Source organism: Salvelinus sp. IW2-2015, linkage group LG4q.1:29, assembly GCF_002910315.2.
Source record: "Salvelinus sp. IW2-2015 linkage group LG4q.1:29, ASM291031v2, whole genome shotgun sequence".
Lineage (NCBI taxonomy): Eukaryota > Metazoa > Chordata > Actinopteri > Salmoniformes > Salmonidae > Salvelinus > Salvelinus sp. IW2-2015.
The window spans coordinates 32,805,339-32,827,390 of NC_036842.1; the positions used below are offsets into that span (position 1 = coordinate 32,805,339).

Sequence of the window (22,052 nt, forward strand, 5' to 3'; positions counted from 1 at the left end):
GAAAACCCCAATAATTTCTGCTCATTCTTTACACAAACAAAAACCCCGTTTTTAAACGAATCTGAAGAGCAGCGTACCGCAAGAACCTCTTTTTCTTTGATGAGTTCTCCATCATAAATTCTTTTGAACGCCCCTTCTTCCCCTCCAGTGCGATCCAGACGTTCTCTTTGGTCTCTGCGTCATCTGTGTCCGCCGTGGTGGTAATAATTTCATATTCTTTCAATCAAAAGTAGACAGTGCGTTAGCTTGGCCCAGGGAGGACTGTATTCTCTTCATATGAACGGTCCATTAGGCAAACATTGACATTAGTATGGTCAGTGTCCAGTCCTGGCGTAACACCAATGTTGAAAATGTTTGTTCTTGCCCATTACAAGCAGACCTGATTCAGCTAATAAAGAGCTTAGCAGGCTAGTACAAACATTTGCAACCTTGGGGTTACGTGACGACTGCATTTGAGAAACACTGCAATATAATAGGATTCAAAGTAGATTACATAATATAGTACACTGTAGTGATTTCATTATGATCGGATTGGAGTAATGTAAAGCTAGGAGATTTTCCTGACTGGATGACCAGACCAGGAGAAACACTACTAAAGAGAGATAAGGCTTGTGTGCGGCTGATCTTACTGGTCTTCTCGTTGAGGTCTAAAATGTCATTGTTGGCGCAGGACAACTCCCTCATGATCTGACCATCGTCCTCGTTCTGGGCCAACCAGCGGTCGCAGGGGAAGCGAAATGTCCTGTCCAAGGCCTCATCCTTCACATCAATGTATTCTATGTGCCATCCTGGAGCAGGCCCTGATCATGACATAACAATAGAGTAGGAAACACGTGACAGAAAGACAGGCGTGAAACATATATTGTTGTGTTTTGAGTCAAAGTATTGCTGAGAAACCTGAAGAATTGGTCTACGTAGTTCACCATCAGTTGGTGCATACACACAGAGTTTAGTTACAGTCAATAGGCGTGCAGGTTTCATATTTTGACTGGTTCACTGTGATCGTAATTGGCTCCCCTCCCTGTCATGTCATCATATTCCTGATGACTGATTGGCTCACCTGAGTTGTCGTGCCACACCCGAACCTTAGAGAGCTCCCCGAGGCTGAGCACGTCAGGGAAACGGAACACATCTGTCTGCTTGCGCTCAAACTTGTTGGATTTCTGGCACTCTTTCAGCGCCAGGGTCCCAGTGTCACCGCACTCTCCAAACACAATGATCCACACGTTGGCGTCAGTGCCTGCCCCTGTGCAGAGAGGGAGGAGAGTCACCAACTTCAATGAAAAACTGCGGTGCTATTGGCTGATTGGGTTTCGAACCCAGATCTCATGTGCACCACAAGACTGTGTTAGCCCTCTGAGCTAAAGGCCATGCAAACATGGTTCACTGAACCACCTTTGTTGCACCTTCATGAATCTCAACTCATCCTTAGCAGGTATAGCCTACAGCCTTAAAAATGTATTTTACAAACTAATTCACTAACCTTTTCAGACATCTTCCATTAACCACTAACTGCCTGCCTTTTCATTGCTCAACTCACCATCAGTCGACACTACAGCCTTCATAAAAATTCATTCACCAATAACCGTACAGTCACCAGACTGCCTTTTCAGACATTCCTGACATTCCTGAAAAATAATCAAATCACCAATACAGTTTACTTTCATAGACTGATTTTACAAACATGTCCCTGCAAACATTCCCCATCAGTTACTAACCTTCTGCCTTTTCAAACATCACTTCACCATCAGCAGTCTGACATTCTTGAAAAATAATCAAATCACTAATACAATTTGCTTCCATAGACTGCCTTTCCAATAGTCCCCCATTAACCACTAACCAACTACCTTATCAAACCTCAATTGAGAAACCAGAGAAGCCCTGTTTCCTCTGATTCGCGTATGTGTGCTTGAGTGTGTGCATGTGTCTCACATGTCTGTAACCTGTGTGTGGTGTGTGTGTGTGTGTGTGTGTGTGGTGTGTTGTGTGTTGTGGTGTGTGTGTGTTGTGTGTGGTGTGTGTGTGTGTGTGGTGTTGTGTGTGTGTGTGTGTGTGTGTGTGTGTGTGTGTGTGTGTGTGTGTGTGTGTGTGTGTGTGTGTGTGTGTGTGTGTGGTGTGTGTGTGTGTGTGTGGTGTGTGTGTGTGTGGTGTGTGTGTGTAAGTGTAAATGTTCACAGAGCAGTCAGTGCCTCACTGATGTCTTGTGTGTGACAGCTCTGCTCATTATCATTATTACTCTCACACACACACACACACACACAGGTTTGGTGAGAAGACATGTCTTCAGTAACACAGGCAGCCAAGGGCAGAATGACGAGCTCTTTGAAGCTAGCTCAGACACCTAGCTCCTCTATCGTGTCAAACAGCAGTCTTCCTCTCTCTCCTCTGCGGTGGAAAACTGCACGGCTAAAGAACCAAAGCAGAGCGAGAGGTTTCAGAGAAGTTTCTCTTTCATTAGCCTCTATGACTCAAAATGGATTGTCGTATTCCACCTCTGCTGCTGCTTCGTGTCTCTCCGAGCAGCAAAGAGACTCCGCTGCACCACAGAGATAAAGTAAAACAGGAGAATATAGTGTAACAGACACATCCCAGCTAGTTAGGAACAGGACTGAAGCTGAATCTGGTGCAGTGTCAGGAACTACAGTAATTACTCAGCTTTAATTCAGTGGTATAATATAGTCTTGAGTTTGATACATGGGCCTGTATTCATAAAGGGTCTCAGAGTAGGAATTCTGATCTAGGATCAGGTTCTCCTATCTATTTATTATAATCTAAAAGACAAAACAGATCCTAGCACTTTTTACTCGGACGCTTTATGAATAGGGAACCCTGGTCAGTCACACAAACATGATGGACAAACATGAAGACTGTAGAATGTGGTTTGTCTGTGCACTGCCACTGACTGACTGACTTACTGACCGACTGACTGACCGGCTGGCTGGCTGACTGAATTACTGACTGGCTACCTGGCTAACCGACTAACTGACTGACTGACTGGCAGGCTGACTGACTGACTGACCCACCTCCAATGTCGCTGGTCTTGACCTGGATAATGTAGGTGGTGATCTCCACCATCTCCTCCTCGTCTACCACAGCAGCCATCTCACAGATCATGGTCCTCTTGGGTCCTTTGGTCTTAGACAGCCACTCCTCATAGGTGAACACTGACACCTCCTCTGTGGTCAGGTTACGCATGATGATCTGGGGGAAATCATCATTAATTATAATTTTTAACCATTATTTTACGAGGTAAGGTGACTGACACAATGACATATTCTTACCCACAGTAACAACCTTTTTACACATTTAGATTGTATTGCGCATATTAAAGGGTGAGGATGGCAGTCCATGCCTTTACATAACTGCTGTAATTCTATTGGGAGAAACCATCAATCAACACTATGCATGTACAGTATGTAGGACAATCTGAAGGACAATGCCATTATCTGAAGGACATTGCCATTATCTGTAAGACAATGCATTACCTGAAGGACATTGCCATTATCTGTAAGACAGTGCATTATCTTTAGGACAATTCCATTATCTGTAGGACAATTCCATTATCTTTAGGACAATTTCATTATCTGTATGACAATGCCATTATCTTTAGGACAAATCCATTATCTGTATGACAATGCCATTATCTTTAGGACAATTCCATTATCTGTAAGACAATGCCATTATCGGAAGGACAATTCCATTATCTGAAGGACAACACCATTATCTGTAGGACAACGTCATTATCTGTAGGACAATGCCATTATCTTTAGGACTATTCCACTATCTGTATGACAATGTCATTGTCTTTAGGACAATTCCATTATCTGTATGAGAATGCCATTATCGTTAGGACAATTCCATTATCTGTATGACAATGCCATTATCTGTAGGACAATGCCATTATCTGTATAACAATGCCATTATCTTTAGGACAATTCCATTATCTGTATGACAATGCATTATCTTTAGGACAATTCCATTATCTGTATGAGAATGCCATTATCTTTAGGACAATTCCATTATCTGTAAGACAATGTCATTATCTTTAGGACAATTCCATTATCTGTATGACTATGCCATTATCTGTAAGACAATGCCATTATCTGTAGAACAATTCCATTATCTGCAGGACAATTCCATATCTGTAGGACAATGGCATTATCTGTAGGACAATGGCATTATCTGTAGGACAATGCCATTATCCGTAGGACAATGCCAGACAAATACCAACAAAGATGAGCCATAATCCATAGTGATAAAATGCAGAAATATACATATACTGTATATATAAATACTGTAACATGATGAGAATATCTCTGTTCCACTTGCCTCTCCCAGTGTATTTGATCCTTTGTCATGGATAGGGTGTAACTGAAGAAATTAGCCCATTATTTTAAAAAACAAGGATTTGGCTCAGGCAGCCCAACCTGCATTAACTTCCATCAATATATTAATTTGAGTGGGATTAGCATGCTGGCTGTGCGCCCAGTTCACTGCAGTGGCCATTTGAAATAAACATGCTCTGTGTGTGTAATCCATAACGTTGGCAGCACACATCTGTTTTGGGATGCTGTACAGCTACTGGGTCATTTCAAGGACACGGCCCAGCCACTGACAGACACGGCTGGGTATGAGCCTTGACTGCTTAGCTACTGTTCGGCTAGTCTAGAGGCAGGCTGGGTGATTTGGAGAGACATGGAGGGGTTGTTCCTGCATAGGAAATGCCTTTTCTCCCATCTGAGTGGTAAGGTCTTGGCATCGTAGTGAATTTTGTACTGAAAGGGAAAAGCCAGCTGCCAATTCAATGTTGACCATCAAACAGAACTGGAACAGAGTTATTCAGTTTCGTACAATGTGTTACAAAATTGCAAAATGTATGATTTGTTACAAATTCCGATTTGTTGTGGCTAACGTTAGCTAAGTGGGTAGGTGGCTAAAGCTAAGGTTAGCTTGGCTAGGGGTTAAGGTTAGGGTTAAGGTTAGGAGTTAGGTTAAAGGTTAGCTAACATACTTAATAGTTGCAAAGTTGCTAAAATGCTCAAGTTGTCTGTGATGAGATTCAAACACGCAACCTTTGGGTTGCTAGATGTTCCCGTTCTACGCACACTCATCCACTCTGACCAAACAACCACCCACCCTACTTTCATTTTTGCCTTAATTAAGTAACTTTCTGTCTTATGTAACCATACCAAACGTAACATATCATATTCATTTGAGAGTCCCACATTTAAGTTTGTTATGTTACATCTAGTCTATGAGACCAGGCTGCTTTGTGCGTCTGTGGTGAACAGACTCATCTCAGTGTCTGTACCCTGCATGCTCCAACCTAGTCTGGGTACCAGTCTCTGTCGCCTGCATTCTCACACCTCTAGTCTGGTAAGCCAGTTTCTGTAGGCATGCATTCTCCAACCTAGTCTGGGTACCAGTCCCTCTGTACCCTGCATGCTCCAACCTAGTTGGGTACCAGTCTCTGTAACCCTGCATGCTCAACTAGTCTGGGTAACAGTCCTCTGTACCCTGCCATGCGCTCCAACCTAGTACACGGGTTACCAGTCTCTGTAGCTGCATGGCTCCAACCAGTTGGGTACCAGTCTCTGTAGCTGCATTCTCCCAACCTAGTCTGGGTACCAGTCTCTGTACCCTGCATTCCTCCCACCTAGTCTGGGTACCAGTCCCTCTGTACCTGCATGCTCCAACCTAGTCTGGGTACAGTCTCTTGTAACCCTGCATGCTCCAACCTAGTCTGGGTACCAGTCCTCTGTAGCCTGCATGCTCCAACCTACGTCTGGGTACCATTCTGTACCTGCAATGCTCCAACCTAGTCCTAGGTACAGTTCTTACCTGCAATGCTCCAACGTAGTTGGGTACCAGTTCTGTACCTGCATGCTCCCAACTAGTCCGGGTACAGTCCTTGTAGCCTGCATCTCCAACCTAGTCTGGTACCAGTCTCTGTACCTTGCCATGCTCCAACCTAGTCTGGTACAGTCTCTGTACGCCTGCATGCTCCAACCTGTCTGGGTACCCAGTCTCTGTGCCTGCATGCTCACCAGGGGTACAGTCTGTACCCTGCATGCTCCAAACCTAGTCTGGGGTACGCAGTGTCTGCACCCTGCAAATGCTCCAACTGTCTGCGGTACCAGTCTCTGTAGCTGCATGCTCGCAAACTAGTCTGGGTAGCCAGTCTCTGTATCCTGGCATGCTCCAACCCTAGTCTGGGTTCCACGTCTCTGGTAGCCTGCATGCTCCACCTAGTCTGGGTACAGTCTCTGTACCTGCATGCTCCAAACCTAGTCTGGGTAACAGTTGCTGTAGCCTGCTGCTCCAACTAGTCTGGGGTACCAGTCTCTGTACCGCTGCATTCTGCTCTCCAACCTCGTCTGGTACCAGTCTCTGTAGCCTGCATGCTCCAACCGTAGTCTGGGTACGCAAGTCTCTGTAGCCTGCCCATGCTCCAACCTAGTCTGGGTCCCAGTCTCTGTTCGCCTGCCATGCTCCAACTAGTCTGGGTACCAGTCTCTGTCAGCCTGCATGCTCCAACCTAGTCTGGGTACCAGTCTCTGTACCTGCATTCTCCAACTAGTCTGGGTAGCCAGTCTCTTGTACCCTGCATGCTCCAAACCTAGTCTGGGTAAGCAGTTCTGTACCCTGCATCTCCAACCTAGTCTGGGTACCAGTCTCTGTACCTGCATGCTCCAACCTAGTCTGGGTACCAGTCTCTGTAGCTGCATGCTCCAACCTAGTCTGGGTACCAGCTCTGTACCCTGCATGCCCAACCTAGTCTGGGTACCAGTCTCTGTACCTGCATTCTCCAACCTAGTCTGGTACAGTCTCTGTACCCTGCATGCTCCAACCTAGTCTGGTACCAGTCCTCTGTACCCTGCATGCTCCAACCTAGTCCTGGGTACCAGTCTCTGTACCCCTGATTCTCCAACCTAGTCCTGGGTACCAGTCTCTGGTAGCTGCATGCCTCCAACCTAAGTCTGCAACCGCCGTACCATCTCTGTAGCCCTGCACATGCCCAACCTCCAGTCTGGGTACCAGTCTCGTACCTGCCATGCTCCAAACCCTAGTCTGCGGTACCAGTCTCTAGTCTCCCGCCAGCTCCAACCATATCGGGTTATACCCAGCTCTCTTAGCACTGCATGCTCCAACCTTTGAGTACTGGGTACCAGTCTCTGTACCTGCCTGCTCCAACCCTACGTTGCGGTACCATCCTCGTACCTGCATGCCTCCAAGCCTAGTCTGGGCGCACCAACCGAGCGGTACAGTTCTCGTAGCTCATGCTCCAACCTAGTCTGCCGCTACCCAGTCCTCTGTAGCCTGCCATGCTCCCAACTTAGTCCTGTGGTACCACGTTCTGACGCTGCATGCTCCACCTCTGCACGCTGCAGGTACAGTCTCTGTAGCCTGCATGCTCCAACCTAGTCTGGGCTACCAGTCTTCTGATAGCCTCATGCTTCCAACCATAGTCTGCGCGTACCAGTCGCCGAGCTGCATGTCAAACCCTAGTCAATGGATACCATCTCGTGCGCAACTGCAGCTCCACACCGTACGCTGGTACAGTCTCTGTCAGCCTGCATGCTCCAACCTAGTCTGGAAAGTCTCGCAGGCTCCATGTCCCCACTGGTCTGGACCAGCTCTGCACCTGCTCTCCAACCTAGTCTGGGTACCAGTCTCTGTACCTGCATGCTCCAACCTAGTCCTGCGGCTACCAGTGCTCTGCCGCTGCATGCTCCAACCTAGTCTGGGTACCAGTCTCTGTCCCTGCATGCTCCAACCTAGTCTGGGTACCAGTCTCTGTACGCCTGCATGCTCCAAACCTAGTCTGGGTACCAGTCTCTGTAGCCTGCATGCTCCAACCTAGTCTGGGTACCAGTCTCTGTAGCCTGCATGCTCCAACCTAGTCTGGTACAGTCTCTGTACCCTGCATGCTCGCACCTAGTCTGGGTAACCAGTCTCTGCGCCTGCATGCTCCAACCTAGTCTGGTAACAGTCTCTGTAGCATTCTACTCCTTTGGCATATGTCAAAGAGACTGGCCTTTCGCGCACTCTCAATGGTTCCAATATGAGCTGGATTTCCAGCGGAGTTGCGCATTGGTTGGTTGAACATAACAATTCACCCTTTTCCATGACAATACTATGAGCCTTGAAATAGATGTGTAAGAAGTATTACCTACAAAGTCAAAAACCTTTATCTGTTTTAGTAGGAAGGGTAAGTTGTATTGTTTTGAGCTATAATAATAAAGACGATTATTTGGCCCACAACGTGAGATAGGCATCTCAAAGGTGAGAGTATTGGAATATTTGCATAGACCTTTGTGTGTTGTGGTATTGGACTGGATACTTGTGGGGTTATCACAATCAGGCATCAATTTCATCTAATTCCTCAGCTCATTTAATGTATGAGGTAGTTCATTTCTGAAGAGTGAACAAAAGACCAGTTTCTTTGGCAAATGTCACACACGAGTGGAACTGTAATACTGCACAGATCAAGTAAGTCAAACGAGCTAGATCGCCACTCGGCCATACACTGAGCTGTAGAAATGGGTCAATGATCTAAATTACAATGTCCAATTCTACTGAAGTCACCTCATAGACACCAGTCATATGGTCTGTGGCACTCTGCCTACTGTGGCAGCATTGCGTGAGTGTGTCTGTGTCTGGTGGTGGTGGGCTGAATTATTCCCACGTGACCTATCGCCTTGCAGGCGGGATCTGTGTGTGTGGTGTGTGTGTGTGTTGTGTGTGTGTGTGTGTGGTGGTGTGTGTGTGTGTGTGGTGTGTGTGTGTGTGTGTGGTGTTTGTGTTGTGTGTGTGTGTGTGTGTGTGTGTGTGTGTGTGTGTGTGTTGTGTGTGTGTGTGTGTTGTGTGTGGTGTGTGTGTGTGTGTTGTGTGTGTGTGTGTGTGTGGACATACTGGGATGTGAGACTAGATAATATGAGAAGGTCAGAGAGTCTGTCCGTCATCATACCGACAAGCATGTTAATTAGACGCATTTTTGAGTACCAGGAGAATAATTCTAAATTTCAGTGGACATGCTCTATTAAGATTGCCTTGCAGCATTGCGTTGCAAGAGGCAGTTGCGTGCGTTTGGTGTGGTGCGTTGTTGATTTTATCAATACGTATGCATCAAGATCTCTTTGAGTTAGACGGCCTTGACAGAATGGTAGACTGAAGTGTTAGTGACTTTGAAATTTTTTCGTTTTTTGTTAGCAACATACCGAGATGAATGCTGCGTACCATTTTGCTCAATGATTGCGTAGTCGGTGTGACGGAGGCATAAGAGGGGATAAGTTGGTGAATTGAGCCAACACTGTGCCCATAAGACTTACAGACAACACAAAGCCTCACCATGTCTCTTCTGTCTCTGTGCTCTCTGTCTCTCTTACTGTCTCTCTCGTCTCTGCTTCTCTCTCTCCTATTCCTCGCGTGCTACTCTCTCTCTCTCTCTCCTCTCTCTCTCTCTCTCTCTCTTGCTGTGCGTCTCTTCTCTCCTCTTCTCTCATCTTCTTCTTATTCTCTTCAGGTTGGAACTCTCTCTCTTCTCTCTCTTGTTCTCTCTCGGCTTTCTCATTCTCTTCATCTCTCTCTCTCTCTCTCTCTTTCTCTCTCTCTCTCGTCTCTCTCTCTCTCTCTCTCTCTCTCTCTCTCTCTCTCTCTCTCTTAATCTCTCTTCTCTCCTCTCCTCTCTCTCTCTCTCTCTCTTTCTCTCTCTCTCTCTCTCACACACACACACCCACACACACCCATCAACACCACACACACACACCACAACCCACACACACACATACACATACCAACACACGGACAGACACGGACACGGACACTTAGTTAATGTGGCAATCCCTGCAGAAATCCCTACACCTGTTATCATGGTATTGTATTTTATTGTATTGTTACAGTAAACATGAAGTAATCTACATCTGCATTGCTTGCTGTTTGGGGTTTTAGGCTGGGTTTCTGTATAGCACTTTGTGACATCGGCTGATTTTAAAAGGGCTTTATAAATACATTTGATTGATTGACTGACTAATCAAAGACCCTACAACTGTAGTGTGTGGACTCATTGTTGAATTAAGTCGGTACACTCTTAGAAGAAAAAGTGCTATCTAGAACCTAAAAGGGTTCTACCCAGAACCAAAATGGTTCTCCCATGGGGACAGGTGAAGAACACTTTTGGTATCCTTTTCTAAGAGTGTAGACTGTGACATATTTCCAGTGCTGACCTTAGCCAGGAACCAGTCAGGTCGGCTACCAGAGCCGTCAATACGGACCCTCATCTTCCTCAGGGGAGCAATATCATCGACCTCCAGGCTGAACGTGTCCTCCTGACCTCGCTCAAACCTAAAGACAGCCAGAGTGTGTGTGAGCGCAATGCATGAAGGGAGAGGTTCAAGTGTGAACATTTGGTCAGGTGGGTGAACTTTTGGCCAGGTGTGTGTTTGTTACCTGTCCTCGTTCTTCTGCAGTAGGATCTCCTCTGTGGTGCCGTTGGTCCCAAACACAGACACGTAGATCTGGGTGTCTGTCCCAGCGTTCTGAACATCTCCCGTCACCACCGTCACCTCATAGATGATCTGACATTAACACACAATCAATCAATTCATTAATCAGTTAACTAATAAATTAACTAATCAATCAAATAAATCAATGAACATTTGTTTGATTAATTGAAACATACTTTGCCAGTTAAACTGATCATTGTGACAAAAAGGCTGTGTTTAACAGTATCTTTGTATCACAGGAGGTTGGTGGCACCTTAATTGTGGAGGACAGGCACGTGGTAATGGCTGGAGCAGAGTAAGTGAAAAGGTATCAACAACATTTACCACATGGTTTCCATGTGTTTGATTCTATTCGCTCCTTTACAGACGTTATTATGAGCTGTCCTCCCCTCAGCAGCCTCCCTGCTTTGTATATAAAACAGACATGACAATGTACTGTAGGTGTTCAGTATTGTATTAGCAGGTAATGGATGTTTAACTAGGAGGTAGAGTAAGTACAGCTGACTACTGTACCAGTAAAGGAACTAATGTAATGAGACTTGCCTTTTGGGAGATGGTGATGCTATCTGCATCCAACACGTTGAACACCCTGGCAGTCAGTCCATCGCCCCGATCTTTGGCCAACCAGCACTTACACTGGAAAATGTATTTAACCCCTTTGGTTGGCACGCCAACAGCTAGCTCATCAACCAACCAGCAGCTCTCCGGAGTGGCGCCGTCGTGTCCGAGCTACAAGGAGGGCATAGAGCAATCATATCAAACTCTGTGTGCGTGAGAGAGAGAGAGAGAGAGAGAGAGAGAGAGAGAGAGAGAGAGAGAGAGAGAGAGAGAGAGAGAGAGAGAGAGAGAGAGAGAGAGAGAGAGAGAGAGAGAGAGAGAGAGAGAGAGAGATGTGACCGGTGCTTGAGTTGGGCCGGTGCTCAGCACAACAATATTCTACAGTTTGAGTACCAGCACCCCTTATAAAATATTGGCACTAAAATATGATGAGTACTGGCATCTACATTTTAAGTTTATCGGCACCCAAAATGAGTTTTGGCACCCAGAGCCATATATTTAGGCCAACTTTTAGAATGTAGGTCTAATTCCAGACATTCAGTTACATAGCACTGTTTAAATATTCCCCATGTATTAGTTAAAGGCTGGCAAAGAATGTTACAGTGTCATGTAAATCAAATCAAATCAATTGTATTTATCACATGCGCTGAATATTTACCGTGAATATTTACCTTACCGTGAAATGCCTACGTACAAGCCCTTAACCAACAATGCAGTTTTAAGAAAAAAAGAAAAAAAAACTTACTAAATAAAATAAAATAAAAGAGCAACAATAAAATAACAATAACAAGGCTATATACAGGGGGTACCGGTACCGAGTCAATGTGGTTAGTCGAGGAAATTCAAGTAATATGTATATAGCGTAGCCATTTGATTAGCTGTTGAGCAGTCTTATGGCTTGGGGGTAGAAGCTCTTAAGAAGCTTCCTGGACCTAGACTTGGTGCTCCGGCACCGCTTGCCGTGCGGTAGCAGAGAGAACAGTCTATGACTAGGGTGGCTGGAGTCTTTGGCAATAATAATAATCACAGTGGTTGTAGAGGGTGCAACAGGTCAGCACCTCAGGAGTAAATGTCAGTTGGCTTTTCATAGCCGATCATTCAGAGTATCTCTACCGCTCTTGCTGTCTCTAGAGAGTTGAAAACAGTGATGAGCTTTGAGGGCACTATGGTGTTGAACGCTGAGCTGTAGTCAATGAACAGCATTCTCACATAGGTGTTCCTTTTGTCCAGGTGGGAAAGGGCAGTGTTGAGTGCAATAGAGATTGTTGTGATCTGTGGATCTGTTGGGGCGGTGTGCAAATTGGAGTGAGTCTAAGGTTTCTGGGATGATAGTGTTGATGTGAGCCATGACCAGCCTTTCAAAGCACTTCATGGCTACAGACGTGAGTGCTACGGGTAGTCATTTAGGCTGGTTACCTTGGTGTTTTTCGGCACAGAGACTATGGTGGTCTGCTTGAAACATGTAGGTATTACAGACTCGGCCAGGGACTGGTTGAAAATGTCAGTGAAGACACCTGCCAGTTGGTCAGGGCCTGCTCGGAGTACACGTCCTGGTAATCCGTCTGGCCCTGTGGCCTTGTGAATTTTGACTTGTTTAAAGGTCTTACTCACATCGGCTATGGCGAGCGTGATCACACAGTCGTCCGGAACAGCTGGTGCTCTCATGCATGCTTCAGTGTTGCTTGCCTTGAAGCGTGCACAGACGTAATTTAGCTCGTCTGGTAGGCTCGTGTCACAGGCAGCTCGCGGCTGGGCTTCTCTTTGTAGTCCGTAATAGGTTGCAAGCCCTGCCACATCCGACGAGCGTTGGAGCCAGTGTAGTACGATTCAATCTTAGTCCTGTATTTACGCTTTGCATGTTTGATGGTTCGTCGGAGGGCATAGCGGGATTTCTTATAAGCGTCCAAGGTTAGAGTCCCGCTCCTTGAAAGCAGCAGCTCTACCTTTTAGCTCAGTGCGAATGTTGCCTGTAATCCATGGCTACTGGTTGGGGTATGTACGTACGGTCACTGTGGGGACAATGTCATCGATGTATTTATTGACGAAGCCGGTGACTGATGTGGCATACAATGCCATCGGATGAGTCCCGGAACATATTCCAGTCCGTGCTAGCAAAACAGTCCTGTAGCTTAGCATCTGCGTCATCTGACCACTTCCATATTGAGCGAGTCAGTGGTACTTCCTGCTTTCGTTTTTGCTTGGAAGCAGGAATCAGGAGGATAGAATTACGGTCAGATTTACCAAATGGAGGGCGTGGGAGAGCTTTGTACACATCTCTGTGTGTTGAGTAAAGGTGGTCTAAAGTTTTTTTTCCTCTGGTTGCACATTTAACATGCTGATAGAAATTAGGTAAAACCGATTTAAGTTTCCCTGCATTAAAGTCCCCAGCCACTAGGAGCGCCACCTCTGGATGTGTCATGTAAATGCATCATAATGCAGAAACTGCATTGGCCCAACTCTTTAAATAGATGGCTCTGCTGTCGTCTATTTCAGTCCATTTCAACTACTTACCTCCACTTTTTTAATCTCACCAACGTCAGCTCCATGAGCCTCGAAGGACTCCAGAGACCCAGACTCAAAGCACTTCTTCCCCCCAGGCAGGTCCAGCCACAGCCTCTGTGTTTGGGTGTGGTTTGGCCCCATGATGATCACATAGACCCTGCTGCAGGTACTGGCATCGTTTTCTGCCCCCGTGGAGATGGTGAAGTGGTATGGGATGACTGCAGAGACACAAGGTAATGTGTTTGATTGTATGTGTAAGAGTGAGCAGCTGTTTCTCCAAACTCTGCCTCTACAAAGCAGAATGCAAATAAAGACTTTTGTCTGGAGTTATCAATCAGCTCATTGCAATGCATGAAACTGGTGAAATTCAGTCTTTTTTCATAACTCGTTTTTTGTCAATGTGTGTGTGCTGGGGGAGGGGGTTGTGAATGGATGTGTGTGTTTATATTGACAGTAGTGTGTGTTTACTGACTGGTGCTCTCCTTTTGGATGTCCTCCCCCTTCTTCTTCTTCTTGTTCATGTTGCTGTCCACACTCTTCATGATCAGGGCTGAGCTCTTCTTACTGCCCTGGATAGACTCCCTCTCCCCCTCGTAACCCTGAGAGAATACTCAGGTCACACACACTTGCCAGGGTTCTTTGTGTACGTGTACACAGACACACAGACACACAGACACACAGACAGACAGACAGACAGACAGACAGACAGACAGACAGACAGACAGACAGACAGACAGACAGACAGACGACAGACAGACCAGAAGACAGACAGACAGACACAGGACAGACAGACAGACAGGACAGACAGACAGACAGGACAGACACACACACACACCAACACACACACACACCACCACACACACACACACACCCAACACACACGTGTATACACTCATACATCACACACAATAACTGACGCAGAAGTATAGTCACATATAAATTGGTGTACACACTGTGGCACACTCACAAACCACACACACACACCACACACACACACACAACACACACACACACCACACACACAAACACCACCCACACACACACACACACACACCACACACACACACACACACACACACACACACACACACACACACACACACACACACACACACACACACACAAACACACCAAGGCCAAAAGGCCTCTATAACATTACCTTGACATAGAACATCCTTTCGATGCGTCTGTCCTCTCTCTTCCTGGACAGCCAGCGCTCACACAGGAACAGGAAGACCTCCTCCGTATCCTCGTCAACCACCTCCACCTGGTCCAGGTACCAATCAGCACTCATCATGCTGTTGTCATGGCGAATCTTCATTCTAAACACCTGACCCAGGTCCACCGCCTCAATGGTGAACTTATCCACCTGGAATAGAAGGCAGGGGCTCATACACTGAGTGTACAAAATGTTATGGAGCCTTGCTCTTTCCATGACAGACTGAATCAAGGTGAAAGCTATGATCCCTTATTGATGTCACTTGTTAAATCCACTTCAATCAGTGTAGATGAAGGAGAGGTTAAAGAAGGATGTTTAAGCATTGAGACAATTGAGACATGGATTGTATGTGTGCCATTCAGAGAGTGAATGGGCTAGACAAAATATTTAAGTGACTTTAAACTGGGTATGGTAGTAGGTGCCAGGTGCACCGGTTTGTGTCAAGAACTGCAACACTGCTGGGTTTTTCATCCTCAACAGTTTCCTGTATGTATCAAGAATGGTCCACCACCCAAAGGACATCCATCCAACTTGGCACAACTGTATGAAGCATTGGAGTCAAGGGCAAAAGGAGGGGGGGTGCTCTTAATGTTTTATACACTCAGTGTATACTGTCTTAAAATTATTGTACAATTTTATGCTGTGATGCAAAAGCCAATAAACATACACATGAATGACAGAAAGGCCTAGTCAGGGATACTAGGCCTTTCTGTCATTCATGTGTATGTTTATTGGGATACGTAGTCAGGGATACGTAGTCAGGGATACGTAGTCAGGGATACGTAGTCAGGGATACGTAGTTAGGAATACGGTAAGGTCTGTATTCTGTCTCTTACCGCTCCTCTCTCAAACTTGTTGCCGTTGGTCTCAGACTTGCTGAGTTTGCGCTCGCCAGTGTCTCCCAGGTCTCCGTAGATGGTCAGGAAGACGTTGGCATCGGTGCCTGCGTCGTAAACATCGCCCGTCATCACAGACACTTTGTAAGTGTGAGCTACGGGCAGAGATGGGCACAGATAACAGATAAGAAAACACAGATAGACAACCCACAGACGGAAGGCATAACAATGTACTGAAGTGTTCAAATGGGAACAAATTGCCGACACTCTGCGTGACTGCAGAGGAGAAAGAGACCAATTTAAGCAGAAAACTGCCTCATTATTTACTTGGCAGACAAAGAGTCTGACAAACAAAGAGGTGCACTCTGCTGTAATGGCCAGCCTCCAGTGTGTATGTGTGCGTGTGTGTACTCTCCACTGAATCTTGCCACCTCAGTGTGTGTGTGTGTGTGTGTGTGTGTGTGTGTGTGTGTGTGTGTGTGTGTGTGTGTGTGTGTGTGTTGTGTGTGTGTGTGTGTGTGTGTGTGTTGTGTGTGTTGTGTGTGTGTGTGTGTGTGTGTGGTGTGTGTGTATTTGTTTGTTTGCGTGTTTGCACCAGCTGGTGTGTTTATGCGACCCGGAGGGCGTGTAATGCTAAGGCATAAATGTGTGTGTGTGTGCGTGCGTGTGTTAGCGTGTGTTTGCATGTGTCTGTGTGTACGTACTCTCCAGTGCATCTTCCACCTCAACCTCGCTGACTTTCAGGGTACCATCTCGTAGTAGTTTCTCCGTTATGATGTCAGAAGGTACTAATTCTCTCACTGTCTCTCCGTCATCCTCTGACTTGGCCAGCCAGCGCTCACATGGGAAGATAATAGTCTCCGACCCCTAGAGAAAGCCAGAGCAGCAGTGTGTGACTGAATATACTCCAGGTCTCTCCAAGAGGAGAAGAGCACCACCTTGTGACTAAAAATTGTATTGTTTTGATATATAATAGTGAAGACCGGTGTAGTTTTACCCTGCCCCTAGACACTGGTTTTAGATCAGTTATTTGGAAATTTTACCTAATGGTTGAGGTTAGGATTTGGGGAGGGTAAGCTGATTATAGATCTGTAACTGAGTAACAGAGTAGCCTTTCTCCTGTGTACCTTCCCCTTCCTCAGCAGTCGTCTGATCTCCACTCTGTCCAGGTGCCAGCCTCCGTTTAGCCCTCTGTTGTCATGACCAATACGGATCTTCTCTATGACATCACCCACGTCCTCCAACTCCACAGTGTTACAGAAACATCACCCTCATCATCATCATGAGGCACATTATCATCATACACATCATCCACATCCTTATCATCCTCATTCCAGAATAATATTTTCCCTACACAGCTGTCTGCTCTTTACATTGTCTTATGGGTGTCTGGTCGTACCTCAACGATGAACATGTCCTCAGCTCCCCTCTCAAAGTACATGGTCCTCTCCCTCTTGTTGACACAGAGAGACCTCTGCTGGGTGCACACCCCGTCTCGGCCGTAGAGCACGATGAACACATCTGCATCTGTACCCGCTGCAAACAGGTCACTGGTGAACGTCTTGATCTCATAGGGCACAACTGTGACAGAGGGAAAACAAGGCTTAGAGTATCATATATCATTAGTCATGGGGGGGAAAATATTGATACAGTTACATATCGCAATATCAATTAGTATAAAAATATATACTGTATATACACAGTATATGTAAATACAGTACCAGTCAAAAGTTTGGACACACCGACTCATTTAAGGGTTTTTCTTTATTTTTACTATTTTCTACATTGTATAATAATTGTGAAGACATCAAAACTATGAAATAACACATCATGTATTAACCAAAAAAGTGTTAAACAAATCAAAATATATTTTACATTTGAGAATTTTCAAAGTAGCCACCCTTTGCCTTGATGACAGCGTTGCACACTCTTGGCATTCTCTCAACCAGCTTCATGAGGTAGTCATCTGGAATGCATTTCAATTAACAGTTGTGTCTTGTTAAAAGTACATTTGTGGAATTTCTTTCCTTAATGCGTTTGAGCCAATCAGTTGTGTTGTGACAAGGTAGGGGTGGTATACAGAAGATAGCCCTATATGGTAAAAGACCAAGTCCATATTATGTCAAGATCAGCTCAAATAAGCAAAGAGAAATGACAGTCCATCATTATTTTAAGACATGAAGGTCAGTCAATTCAACTTTGAAAGTTTCTTCAAGTGAAAAAACCATCGCAAAAAAACATCAAGAGCTATGATGAAACTGTCTCTCATGAGGACCGCCACAGGAAAGGAAGACCCAGAGTTACCTCTGCTGCAGAGGATAAGTTCATTAGAGTTAACTGCACCTTAGATTTCAGCCCAAATAAATGCTTCACAGACACATCTTAACATCAACTGTTCAGAGACTGTGTGAATCAGGCATTCATGGTTGAATTGCTGCAAAGAAACCACTACTTAAGAACACCAATAAGAAAGGACTTGCTTGGGACAAAAAACATGAGCAATGGACATTAGACCGGTGGAAATCTGTCCTTTGGTCTGATGAGTCCAAATTTGAGATTTTTGGTTCCAACCGCCGTGTCTTTGTGAGACGCAGAGTAGGAGAACGGATGATCTCCGCATGTGTGGTTCCCACCGTGAAGCAGGGTGGAGGACGTGTGATGGTGTGGGGGTGCTTTGCTGGTGAGACTGCCAGTTATTTATTTAGAATTCAAGGCACACTTAACCAGCATGGCTACCACAGCATTCTGCAGCGATATGCCATCCCATCTGGTTTGCGCTTAGCTCATTTGTTTTCAACAGGACAATGACCCAATACATCTCCAGGCTGTGTAAGGGCTATTTGACCAAGAAGGAGAGTGATGGAGTGCGGCATCAGATGACCTGGCCTCCACAGCCAACAAGTCCTCAGCATATGCGGGAACTCCTTCAAGACTGTTGGAAAAGCATTCCAGGTGAAGCTGGTTGAGAGAATGCCAAGAGTTTACAAAGCTGTCATCAAGGCAAAGGGTGGATACTTTTGATGTCTTCACTATTGTTGTACAATAGAAAATAGTAAAAATAAAGAAAAACCCTTGAATGAGTAGGTGTGTCCAAACTTTTGAATGGTAGTGTACATATATTATATTATTATAATTATTTTTGGTTTCTGTAGGTAGCTTGTTCTCCATCTTCTTTTTAAATGCTGAGCCAACATGTTTTCAGCACTTTTATTTCCCTGACTGATCAAAACTCATTTTGACATGCTCTCTCTTGTCTCTCTGTACCAGACAATCACAGTAAATCGCAGTATCGAATCACAATATATATAGAATCGTGAGAATGGCATACATATTGTAATGGCATCTAAGTTTCGGGATAATATTGTATTGTGAGGTCCCTGGCAATTCCCAGCCCTATATGGCATGGTATGGTAGTATAGGGTCCTGTACGATATGGGTTATCTACAATAAGTACAGGGTGCATTAGGCTGGCTCTTGGTATGCCAGGTATGGCCTTATATGGTTTGATATAGGATAGTAACACTGTGTAGAGTAGTGGTATGCTAGTCGGCTACAACGTGGGTTATCTAAGTATAGTATGCTGCAGGTTGGTTCTTACATGGTGTGTAGAGCTCAGTCTGGAGGTCTGCAGGGAAGAGGTCCCTGACAATGGCCCCGTCGTCCTCTCCCTTATCCAGCCAGCGACCACAGGGGAACCTCAGCCTCTGGCCCAGGGAGGGGGCATCCACCTCTACCCAGTCCAGGAACCAGCCTGATGCTGCCCCTGTATAGGCATAACACATTATCACTGGAAGTGTGTGTGTGTGTGTGTACATAATATGTGTAGTCACATATCATATATATGTATGAGCTTGTTTAACCTGAGTTGTCATGCCCTATGCGTATTTTCTTCAGTGTTCCAATATCCACAGCTTCCACTGTAAACTCATCAATCATGGCCTGCTCAAACTTATTCTTATGTAACTTGGATGCTTTCAGCATTATGATGCCTGTGAAAACACACAGCAGTAAATATCATAGTTAGTAGGATATACAAATACACACGCTCTAGGACACAAACATGTACTGTATATCACCCATCTCAGTGTCTGTAAAGCATCGTTACCTGTATCATCCTTCATGCCATACAGGATGGCGAACACGTTGGCATCAGTGCCCGCGTACTTCTTGTCTCCAGTCTTTACCCTCATTGTGAAGGTGGTGGACATGGCTGACAGACACATCAACCAAATCAGATGACAATGTATTTGTGATAATGCATTGTTATTATTCAGTCAAATCTAATGTTATATTGTATAACTAGTGATTAACAACACCTAGAGGTTAGCATGTGTTGTTTTCCAGAGGGAATAGAAAATTAATACTTTGTATTTATTAAGGATCCGCATTAACTGCTGACTTGGTGGCAGCTACTCTTCCTGGGGTCCAGCAACATTAAGGCAGTTATATACAATTTAAAATAATACATGACATTACATTTCATAACATTTCATTTCATAACACATTTCATAACACTTTTCACAACACTATCTGCTATCCGAGCAGCTAACCGATCGCTGCAGCTGTACATAGTCCATCGGTATATAGCCCACCCAATTTACCTACCTCACCCCCCATACTGCTTTTATTTATTTACTTTTCTGCTCTTTTGCACACCAGTATCTCTACTTGCACATGATCATCTGATGATTTATCACTCCAGTGTTAATCTGCTAAATTGTAATTATTCGATTTATTGCCTACCTCCTCATGCCTTTTGCACACATTGTATATAGATTCTCTTTTTTTCTACCATGTTATTGACTTGTTTATTGTTTACTCCATGTGTAACTCTGTGTTGTTGTCTGTTCACACTGCTATGCTTTATCTTGGCCAGGTCGCAGTTGCAAATGAGAACTTGTTCTCAACTAGCCTACCTGGTTAAATAAAGGTGAAAAATAATGAAAAAAAACCCACATTAAGTGTGTGCCCTCTGGCCACTACTCTACTACCACATATCTACAATACAAAATCCATGTGTACGTGTGTGTAGAGTACATGTCTTATCATGTGTGTGTAAGCGTACAGCACGACATACAAAAATAACTGTTCTGAAAATAACGGGAGCAAACTTAACACAAGAGCAAACAATTAGCAATTAGCTTCCAGTGTGTCTGTGTCTCACCCTTCTGCTCCAGGCCGAGTGTTGCACTGGAGTTTTCCTCGTCATCATCATCATCATCATCATCATCCTCACCCTTCTTCATAAAGGCCTCGTCCACAGGGACCAGCTCCCTGGCAATCTGTCCGTCATCCTCATCGATGGCCAGCCACCGTTTACATGGGAAGTAGTACCTAGAACACTACCGGGTCAGGTTTCTAGACTCTGTCTGTCCGTCCGTCCGTCCGTCCGTCCGTCCGTCCGTCCGTCCGTCTGTCTGTCTGTGACATGATAATAACCGATGTATACTAATATTATTGTGTAATCCTGTGCCCCCCCCCCCCCCCCCCCCTTACGTGGTGTCGTCTTTGTTGTCTACTATCTCCACCCTGTCCAGGAACCAGGCAGCATGAGGTTGGCTGTTGTCGTGACGAATCCTCAGCTTCTTCAGAATGCCCAGATCGATGGCCTGCATGGAGAACACGTCCTCCTGAATCCCGCAGTAAAACCATGGGAAAAGTCAGAGGTCAAAGGCATGATTAAAAGGTTAATAAAAGGTTACTGTAGCCTGGAACATCTTTTTCAATGATCAATAGTTGTTAAATGCTTTAATTTATTGAATCAGGCACAACGGTCAGAGGTCAAACAGCTAGGTCAATGGGAGAGAGGTCGTAGTTCAAGAGCCATCCGGATATTATTGACATCCTCATCATATTGGCAGATTGCTTCTTCACCTGCCCCTTCTCAAATTTGTTGAGGTTGTTGGACTTTCTTAGTTTCCGCTCGCCCGTGTCACCGATCTCTCCGTAGATGTTGATGTACACGTTGGCATCGGTTCCGGCTCCCCACATGGGGCCAGTAAACACATGGACCTCATAGGAGTTCTCTGTGGATCATCCAGATTCACATAGTCACTCATTACATAATCCATGACCATACAATAATTACAACTATTCACTCCCCTCCAGCCTCCTATCAATAATTGGCTTCGCACTTAACACACCAGATATAACTGATCTTGGTTCATATTGAAGTCAACGATTACTTGATGAATCAGGTGTGTTAAGTGCTGTGCGGAACAAAATCATGAACACACTGCGGCCCCCCAGGACCAGACCCTGTGCTCTACCTCTACCTCCACCCCCACCGCCCCCCCCCCTTCCCCAATACAAGTGTAAATAATGGACTATAAATTGTGCCTTCCTGTATTATAATTATGCTAAAATGTTTATTCAATTCTACTGAGCCATTTACTATATGTTCATATTCATATATTTAATTTATTATTGTTG

General features: G+C 45.2%; 1 protein-coding gene across 1 annotated transcript in view; it reads right to left on the bottom strand.

Moving 5' to 3' along the window:
- LOC111960901 (lipoxygenase homology domain-containing protein 1-like) overlaps positions 1-22,052 on the bottom strand; it is a 55,244-nt gene that overhangs the window by 2,471 nt on the left and 30,721 nt on the right. The window contains exons 18-37 of the mRNA XM_070439532.1: positions 21,495-21,646; positions 21,117-21,250; positions 20,785-20,954; positions 19,726-19,830; positions 19,481-19,609; positions 19,219-19,383; positions 17,020-17,201; positions 16,748-16,864; positions 16,325-16,487; positions 15,621-15,775; positions 14,725-14,934; positions 14,038-14,164; positions 13,575-13,783; positions 11,049-11,234; positions 10,450-10,577; positions 10,227-10,344; positions 3,024-3,201; positions 1,061-1,246; positions 630-800; positions 78-216 (exon numbers count right to left, since the gene is read on the bottom strand). Of these exons, the coding sequence (XP_070295633.1) occupies positions 78-216; positions 630-800; positions 1,061-1,246; positions 3,024-3,201; positions 10,227-10,344; positions 10,450-10,577; positions 11,049-11,234; positions 13,575-13,783; positions 14,038-14,164; positions 14,725-14,934; positions 15,621-15,775; positions 16,325-16,487; positions 16,748-16,864; positions 17,020-17,201; positions 19,219-19,383; positions 19,481-19,609; positions 19,726-19,830; positions 20,785-20,954; positions 21,117-21,250; positions 21,495-21,646 (3,124 nt within the window). The remainder of the gene's footprint in view (positions 1-77; positions 217-629; positions 801-1,060; positions 1,247-3,023; positions 3,202-10,226; positions 10,345-10,449; positions 10,578-11,048; positions 11,235-13,574; positions 13,784-14,037; positions 14,165-14,724; positions 14,935-15,620; positions 15,776-16,324; positions 16,488-16,747; positions 16,865-17,019; positions 17,202-19,218; positions 19,384-19,480; positions 19,610-19,725; positions 19,831-20,784; positions 20,955-21,116; positions 21,251-21,494; positions 21,647-22,052) is intronic.